The sequence below is a fragment of the Alosa sapidissima genome, chromosome 9 (genome assembly GCF_018492685.1).
Source record: "Alosa sapidissima isolate fAloSap1 chromosome 9, fAloSap1.pri, whole genome shotgun sequence".
Lineage (NCBI taxonomy): Eukaryota > Metazoa > Chordata > Actinopteri > Clupeiformes > Clupeidae > Alosa > Alosa sapidissima.
The window spans coordinates 25186404-25195488 of NC_055965.1; the positions used below are offsets into that span (position 1 = coordinate 25186404).

The 9085-nt window shown below is 41.1% G+C and overlaps 1 protein-coding gene and 1 long non-coding RNA gene across 3 annotated transcripts; one reads left to right on the plus strand and one right to left on the minus strand.

Moving 5' to 3' along the window:
- Positions 1-1735: 1735 nt before the first annotated feature.
- On the minus strand, positions 1736-2393 carry LOC121719709. The gene is made up of 2 exons (XR_006034322.1): positions 2346-2393; positions 1736-2115 (listed from the first exon to the last, which is right to left on the minus strand). It is a non-coding gene; the product is annotated as an uncharacterized LOC121719709 (long non-coding RNA).
- A 749-nt stretch (positions 2394-3142) lies between these two features.
- LOC121719615 (eukaryotic translation initiation factor 4 gamma 3-like) lies at positions 3143-6469 on the plus strand. Of its 2 annotated transcripts, XM_042105403.1 has the most exons (6): positions 3143-3473; positions 3704-3823; positions 3962-4228; positions 4872-4957; positions 6136-6237; positions 6391-6469. In XM_042105403.1, exons 1-4 carry the CDS (start codon positions 3324-3326, stop codon positions 4950-4952), a joined length of 618 nt encoding a protein of 205 aa, XP_041961337.1. In that variant the 5' UTR covers positions 3143-3323; the 3' UTR covers positions 4953-4957; positions 6136-6237; positions 6391-6469. The 2 variants fall into 2 exon arrangements, with proteins under 2 accessions (XP_041961337.1, XP_041961338.1); XM_042105404.1 differs by lacking the exon at positions 3704-3823.
- The last annotated feature ends 2616 nt before the right edge of the window (positions 6470-9085 follow it).

Here is a 9085-nt window from a genome sequence, read left to right on the forward strand (position 1 = left end):
ATCTCCCCATATCTCTAATTGGTCGTGTAAACATAATCAAAATGAATATCTTACCAAAATTCTTGTATCTTTTTCAATCTATCCCACTTAGTCCCCCACCTACCCTATTCCCTAAATTGAAGGAATTAATAACTAATTTCATTTGGAATAACAGGCGCCCAAGACTTAGGATGTCCTTACTTTATCTGCCTTATGATAGAGGGGGCCTACAAGTGCCTAACTTTCTATGGTATTACTGGGCAGCCCAGATTAAGGCAATCATGCATTGGTTCTCAAATGAACAAAAAAAATCCTGGGTTGAAATAGAAAATTGCACCACATCCACCTTGCCACTAAAATTATACTTATTTTCTGATTCTTTAAAAAACCTGTTAAAGGGGTCATAGAATGCAAAACCGAGTTTACTTTGTCATAGATGAATAGTGATAGTTCAGTGGGTGAAATGGACATACAGAGAACTTCAAAACCCCACCGACACCTCCTTCCTATGCAAATCTCACAATTCGAAACTCCCGCCATAAAACGGGCGAATCCAAACGAAGCAGGTGGTTCCGTATTTGGCTCTGGCCTGTACATTTGTCACGCCTCAAAATTTACATACAGACCAGCCCACTGGTGCTCTGAGCCCAGGAACGCGAATGGAGAGCGAAGATGAGACAAACACTAGTTTAGCTGCCTGCTCGTTTACTTCCACCGGAATTATAAAGCAGACAGTTCTTCAAGGATATCGAAAATGAGCCACGGTCGTAAATGCAGTGTTCCAGGCTGAAACTTAGGCTACAAATAAAGCTGAAACTTTCCATAGTCTTCCCAAGGATTCAAAAGTTCGAGGGGCATGGATAATGTTTTTCTACCAGAAGATCCCTGCAAAGTTTGACACTCCGTTATTAATTTGCAAAACATTTCACCGAAGGCAGTTTTCAAAACCTTGTACAGTTAAGCAGGATTTGCTAAGCTGCTGTTACTGAAACGAGGGGCTGTTCCGTAAGGTCATCACAACCGCATGCTGTAAGTATTATTTTGTCGCTAAGCAGTTATTAACCATGCTAACGTGTATCTAGCAAGTAGAATGTGTGATTTAGTTCATTGGCAAGGCTATTTAATTTTCCTGTGTGTCATTCGGATAAAACTAACTAACTGAAGCTGAGTAACACGATAGTTTGGTTGCTAAGCTGTAATATAACCCATACCCATATAACACATGAAGACCAGACAGAAGTGGAAACAACTTCACGTTATCAATTCAAATGATATCTAGTCGATATGTTGAAAACCGTGTTGTCTAGATACAATGGATTTATTTGCACGTTCTTATTTTAGAACATTACAAGAACGGCAGCATGCCAAACAGATGCCCCAAGTGTGGCATCTTGCGGGGCTTAGAATATTAGCAAATGTTTTTGCTGTGAGTTAACAGCTTGGTGTGTGCATGCAAAAGTGACTTTCACTTGTGTTACAACATTTCTGTTGTTTGGTTTAGGTTTTATCTAGCAGCCACGCACTTCAATGAGAATGCTGAGTCCCCACAACAGAAGACAGCCAAGGAGAAACTATGTACAGACTTGCCAAACAAGTTGTAAGTTTAATAAAATATGTTTTTATTACAAACAACAAATCAAAATGTGCAACAGTATAGGCACTAAAAAGAACTTATCGATTCACACACAACAGGCTGTCTTAGACCTGATGCTACTGGTGTCAAAATCATCATCAGTACTGTAAACAAAGCACAATGTTCAGGGCCATACAATTTGTTTATTGTACAGTATACAGCCTACAATGCACTGTATTACAGTATCCAATATAAGTCCTCTTTCTTGTCCTCTTCGAGATCATCAGAGACCCTCTTCCTTATTGGGATGCCGTCCAGCGGATTCCTGTGCCCCAGGACTTGTGTGCTCAGCTTGACAGACCTTCCATGGAGGATGCTGTTGCTGAACATGTGTCACGGTTCAGTCGAAAAGGGGTCTGAATCCAACGTACTGCCCTGAAGTATCCGGAAGCTCCCTCCATATGCGTAGCACCACACACAAGGGGATCATGACACGGACGCTTCTTCTAAGGAAACCCCAGCTCCTGCTCACAAAAGACCTGTAGGCCAAGTCACTTCATTGCCTGCAACGAGAACAGGGTGGAAAAGCAATTTTTTTTACTATTTATTTTTTAATACTTTACATCAGAGTATCACTGGACGATTGTTGAAAAAAAAAATAAAGTTTATCATTTTGTGGTGTTGATCAAACTGTGTTTTTGCAATATGTTGAACCAATAATGAATGTGTATTGGTTAAAAATATTTTATTTTCTATACTGTAACTGCTAACACTTGTATCAGATTGTCCTCACCTTTCCATTCCTCTGATTCTCAAACGACCATGGTCAGCTCTGTAAATATGCATTGCATTTTGCAAAGAATATAGAGGCACAACGGATTGAGGCCATAATGGTCATTCAGGTCAGCTCCTCAGGAACCTGGGTCATTCTTTTAATAACCTGTAAAAACAAACATAATTTCCCTGCTGTTATTTTGTAATTTTGAGCAGGTAGCACAAAGTAGCAAATGTCTCCAGTTTTAGTTACCAGAGTTGTAAGATCACATATTAGGCTACTACATGGAAAGAAGGTAATAATCTCAATCAGATGTCAGCAGGATAGTTACAAGATTACATTACACTGACTGTACCTACTGTATTTTAAACAGTGATATTTATAGGATTTTGGATTATTGTACTATACTCCATTGTAGCCTAATATGTAAATTGCCCCTAGGGGATAAATAAGTGTTTTTGAATTGACACAAATTGGCCTAGTAATATTTTTTTTTTTTTCTTTTTTTTTGGAACCATCGTTTTTCGTTTTGATCTGTAGCCCCCCCGCTGGACTGGACCCCCGAAAGGAGGGTAGGGCAGACACAGTTTTCTGTGAATATCTTGCAAGGACTCTGATGAAGATGTGACTACATCGAAACGTTAGTGCACCTTGTACTAAATAAATGTGACTACATCGAAACGTTAGTGCACCTTGTACTAAATAAATGTGACTACATCGGAACGTTAGTGCACCTTGTACTAAATAAATTGAAAATTAAGAAGACATCTGAGCTGCACCGGCGTCCCTCCTTCTCTCATTTTTTTATATAGTTTTATGTCAGTCATGGCCGGTGCCTTGCGCAGTGACGTTGTGCAGCTCAGTTGAGCGGAGAGGCCCTGGAAGCCGCGTCATCACCGCGGTCAGGAGGATGAGGAGGGAACGAAACCAGAGGCGCGCCAGACGGAGGAGCTTCTGGGCCGCGTGAGGAGTGTGCTCAATAAACTCACGCCGGAGATGTTCCACCGGGTTATGAAGAAGCTGAGGCAGATCTCAATCCACTCTGAGCTTCATCTTAGGGCCGTGGTTGAGATGGTGACCGAGAGAGCCATCGCAGAGCCAAAGTTCAGTAAGGTCTATGCCGACCTGTGCTGCTGCATGAAGGGTGTGTGTGTGTGTGTGGGTAAACTTTTATCACTGACCTAAAGACGTAAGTGTATCTGTTTTAAATCTCATCCGTGAAAGGGCCATGGCATATAGGAAAAGTACCTTGATTTTCTGCTATTAGAATGGTATGAATTGTATACCTAATATCCGTGTATGTAGTTTGCTGTCCTCTGTCTTCCTAAAGTCATGGCAGACAGAGGTGTTAATGTGTGTGTATATACGTTCACCAGTTGAAAGTCCCCATGGCAGAGAAACGAGGCACAACATTGAATTTCCAGAAACTTCTGCTAAACTGCTGCAAGATGGAGTTTGAGAGGGCTGTGGAGCAGGTGGAGGAGAGGCAAATCGAGGTTGAGGCTTGCACTGAGTGTGTGAGTGAGTGTCTCATTCTTTCTAGTCCACTCTAACTTTGCTTTTGATACTTCACCTATTTGTGTTTCTGCTGATCAAACTTCCTCTCCTGCCTGACATAATTTCCTGTCTAGTAGGACCGACAAAGGCATCTAGAGGAGGGACTTGAAAAAACTTGTGTAGAGGTCCAACAGCGGTCGCTGGGCATCTTCAAGTTCATCGGTGAGCTGTTCAAACTGAAGATGGTGTCAGAGGGTATCATTCACGACTGCATCGTCCGGCTCCTGAAAAAGAGCAAATCACTGCGACTAAAGAGCACATCGACTGGCCACTTCAACCCTCTCTGGTCCCTCTGTGTGCTGCTCTGCACCACCGGCAAGGACCTGGACTTTGAGAGGGCCAAGGTGTGCGTGTGTGCATCTCTGTGTTTTTAATTTAATATTTAATTCATTAATTTTTTACTGATTTAATTCATTCATTTTTTTTATTGATTGATTTTTTGATACAAAATGCAAACAACATAATTCAATGATAACATGTGGAAGTGAGAACACTTATTTCCAACATGGTCCTTGGCGTATCACGAGACAAAGACAAAAACATTTAACACAGACCAGAACAAAATAGGACATGTAAACCTTGTCACCATAACCTTAATTTTAGTGAGGGCAAAAAAAAAAAACTTTAACAGAATAATTAGTGTAGCTGTGCAGCTAGATGATACAATCAAAGGTAATGTCCAGGCCTCTGTGAAAAATATGATTTTGTTAGATTGAAGGAGCAATTGAGTAATAGAATTACATGTTTTAGTTTACTTTACGGTGAAAGAAACGAGGGGCTCTGGGACCAGTTGGGCTTGGAGAAAGAATTATTATTATTATACCACATTATTCCATCACGACTTAACAACCGGATTCAGAACACAGTGAAAAGTATTTGCCCAGTGAATGATTATGTGAAATGGAATTGTCCATGGAGTTGTAGATGCCATTTTTTTTAACAAGACTCATGTCGTATGATTTATTGATCTGTATATTTTGCCTTCAGCCTCGTATGGATCAGTATTTCAACCAGATGAAGAATCCTCCAACAGGATTCATTTCATGCTGCAGAATGTGGTTGATCTGAGAGAGGTAAACACACCCACACACACATACACACACATGCACACACACACACACACACACACACACACACTTTTACTTACTCTCTAGTACAGTGGTTCTTAAACTTTTTGTCTGGCGACCCCACAAAAAAGTATGGCGAGGTCTGGCGACCCCACTTTCCCCAAACCCATTCTAAGTCCTTACTCAAATACCCCCCTCAAACGTTAACAACTAAATCAAGCAAAAACTAGAAAGCAAAGTCATTTGTTTTATTTACTCCATATGAACAAGAACCGAGAAAATCAAACAATCACGATTAAACAAGTGTAGGCTGCCGCCATATCAGATCAGAGTGCTATGTGCGTAGCGCGCGCACACACAAGCACACACACACACATACACATGCAGCATTAGGCCTACAACGTTACATTAATTATATTTATGGCGATAACAATAACAATATTTTTTATTTCCCTTTTCTGGTTTACTATCTTTAACAATTTCAATGGGAATGGTGGGCATGCTTCCGTGAACATAGCAAGTTAATTCTAGGAGGAATGCTGCATACGGCGACACAGAGATTTTCCTCCACGGTGCTGAGCCGACATCTGTATTTTGAGACATCATCATTTTGAGCCGACATCTGTCATTTCATTTTGACAGGTTTTAAGCTCTCATTCGCCAGAACATCGCCGCAAATCACACATTGTGGGTGGTCGAGGTTATCTTTAACTTGGCAAGGGAATGCATATTTCAGAAATTCTTTCTGATAAAGCCGACGCGGCGTTTTTTTTTTTTGTTTTTTTTTCACCGGCCGTTAGACTTGTCCCATCTGAGGATCACGGAGGAGTAGAAGCACTGGTACAGTAGATGGCACTTCCGAGCTTTTGTTCAATGTTTTAAGCAGCCACCTGTCCATTTTGGCTAATAGGCTACCTATATACATTGTTTCTATCAGCGGACCAGTAGCCCATAGGCTGAACCAGATCTCGTTGAAAGACGAAAAAAAATCTCTCTCTTCTCTTAACTGCGTGTAAATAACAAAAAGGCAGAAAAGGCCAATATTATTTTCCTTTGTTTCACCTAATAATAATTTCAGACTGAATACAGAAAATAATTGGCGACCCCACGTAAGTTTTTGGCGACCCCTAGTTTAAGAATCACTGCTCTAGTACACTGTATATATCTCTCTCTCCACTTATCAGTCAAACTTTATTCTCAGACACAGTGATCCCGGTCCACAAACCATCAAACAGATCCGTAAGCAGGCGATGGAAGAGAACTGCCAGGCAACACAACAAGACCAGGTGTGTGTGTGCGTCATATCATATGAATCATATCATATATCATCATTAGAATAGTGTACAATATCTTTTGGGAGTGTTGTTGAGTTTCTTAGATTTGTTTAATCTCTGATTATGTGTGTCTGCATGTGTGTGTGTGTGTGTGTGTGTGTTAAGCCTGGAACACAGGATTCAATCACTGTGTTGGAGGGAGAGGATGACTGTGCAGGCCCAGTCGCCAAACCCAGTGACTCTGATAAGTGTGTGTGTGTGCACTTATTGAGTCACTCTCATACACAATTCTACTGTAGCTCATGGTTGAATGTTTTTTTCTTCATTCTTTATTTAATCTGTTTGTTTAAGAAACTTTTTTTGTTTAGCTCTGTGTGTGTGTGTTTCTGTGTGTGTGTGTGCGGGACGGCTGCAAGGCCTTTCCTGTGATTGTTTCTATAGTCCCTTTTACACTGAGATCACGCAAAATTTGCGGGGAGAGCTTTTTGCCGCATTGTGTGTTTACAAACGAGGTGAAAATTTGCCGGCCTGCTGTGTCTGTTCACATGATCCAGCATTTAGGAGAGCCAGGAGGCAGGACCAGCTAGCAAATTAAAATGTGACGTGCAACAGAGGGGCGTATAGAGTGATAGGCATAGGCTTTATTATGCCCCTCCTTCTAATGAATTTTGTGAATGAACGATAGGAGGATGGAGGGATGGGAGAGACCATCCGCGCGACCGAGCGAGGAGTGGACCGGATGGAATTTTGTTGGAGCGTGGAGCACTTTATCAAACTTTAGTATGGAGGCAAGCACACATACCAAATCCAGTGTTACTAGAAGTAAAATGTTTTGTACTTGTCGGTTGTTGCTGACGATAGATGCAGTTCTGCATTAGGCTTATTCCTGCTATCTAAGTTCATATGTACTGTAGGATATATTCTGAGTTGAAGGTTATCTGTGCAACTTGTTATTGTGATGAAATGCATTAAAAACCATGTGAGTGGCTCACTATGTTAGCAATAAAAATATGGTTGTGTTTTGATTAGAATTTCTGAGTTTATTACATGTTAACTGTAATCATGCAACTATAGTATGGCTTCTTTAATGCTCAAATATGTAATTATGTACCTTTTATTTACCTTGGCTAGGCCTTCATCAGGGCAAAATCCATTGCAGGAAAGAGGTCTGAACAACTTTCCTGTAATGGATTTCGCCCTGATGAAGGCCTAGCCAAGGCCGAAACATGTTGGCAATTCTAACATGATCAACTATGATTAAGCTTATTTATTAAAGCTTTTTTCAAATTGAAGATCCTTATACATATATTTTTTTACCAAAGAGCACCTTCACAAATACTTTAAATTACCAGTGGTATTACCCCGCATCCCTCCAAACTGGTTCCAACACTTTTATTTGGTTCAGTTATTACTTTTGAAATCTACGGTCAATGCATATGAGAACCACTAGAAATGTTCTGGAGAGCTTTAGCCACTGAAATTAGGTTGCAGTTCCTTATTTTGCCATCTGCGTTGGTCTGAGGTTGCGTTCCACACTGACTGACAAGCCAACCTTGTCAGGGTGCGATTTGTGAAAAAATCTGAGGGGGGATGCGTCATCACTCCTACACATCACTCCATCCTAAGCCTCGATTTCAATAGTCAATTTGATTTTAGAGGCTCTAAAAATATGATGTTTCGTTTCCTATTCTTTAACTTGTTTAGCTGGATTCTCCAGTGCAGTGAACAAGCCGGTGCATTCTGCAGTGAGTCAAGACCAGAAGTTAACGTTAGTTAACGTTAACAGTTAGTGCTATAGTCTTTTGATTTTAGACAGGGCGATCCTACGTTATTCTGGGCCAGGGAGTAACATGCACGCGCGCCCACGACCGCAACAGCCATATGGCCGTATACGCACGCAGCACAGGTGAGCACAGGCTACCAGGAGAAACATCAACCAATTCAGATCAATTAGACCACTGACCAGGTGTTTTATAACGTACTTCTCTAATTTAAGTTCGAAAGTACAGTTTTAGAACTAAGTTGGTTGTTGTTCACTTTTGCAAGACATTTGGATTCCACCTCTTACACTGACCATTGACAGCACTTTCACATCTGTTTTCTACAGACACATGTTGTTTTTTTTCTGTTCCTAATCCATTCCAGTATAAGCAAATGAAAATAACCTTAGCTGTTGAGATTAAAATGCCAAATTATTTTTGCTTCTGAAGGCATAATGTTAATATATAGATGATAAATTCCTTCGTGAGTGGCAAGGTAATGGACACATAATGAAAAAAAGTGCATGACAGCAAAACTGAACACAAGAGTAATCAGGCAACTACAGTGGGTAATACATTCAATTGTCCGGCTTCACGCGTGATTCTCTGGCGTGTCGGGGTCCGGTTCGCCCTGTTGGGACTTGTTTTCCCAATAATGACCGGCGTTCTATACATTATCCCTTACATATTCATGAAGTCTTGCACACCTGTGTGTATCTTCAAGGCATATTGGTTCCGCCTTCCCTACTCTAACCTGTAAAGCACTTTGGGTCAATTGTTGTTCGTTTAAATGTGCTATATAAAATTGACTTGACTTGACTTGACAGAAACCTACAGATCGCAGAAGTAATCCGGGGGAGAGAAAACAATCAAATATTCCCTCCGGCAGGAGGAAGAGAACTATAATACGTCTTGGCAGGTCTTCAACACACACACACAGCACAAACACAGAAAGAGAGAGAGGTGGATAGGCATTTTTGACACATACCTGGGGAGCAGTCAGGGGTTGAATCAAGACTCTTGGCAGGCATTTAGTTATCACCGAGGCCAGACTGCCTGTACCCATGCAAATATAGACAAATCAGGACTCTGGGAGATAG

Coding starts and splice junctions, on each gene's coding strand:
- LOC121719615 (XM_042105403.1), top strand. CDS start 3,324: ATGTTCCACCGGGTTATGAAGAAGCTGAGGCAGATCTCAATCCACTCT. Junction 3,824..3,961: donor TGGAGGAGAGGCAAATCGAG/GTTGAGGCTTGC, acceptor CCTGTCTAGTAG/GACCGACAAAGGCATCTAGA. Junction 4,229..4,871: donor TGGACTTTGAGAGGGCCAAG/GTGTGCGTGTGT, acceptor TTTTGCCTTCAG/CCTCGTATGGATCAGTATTT.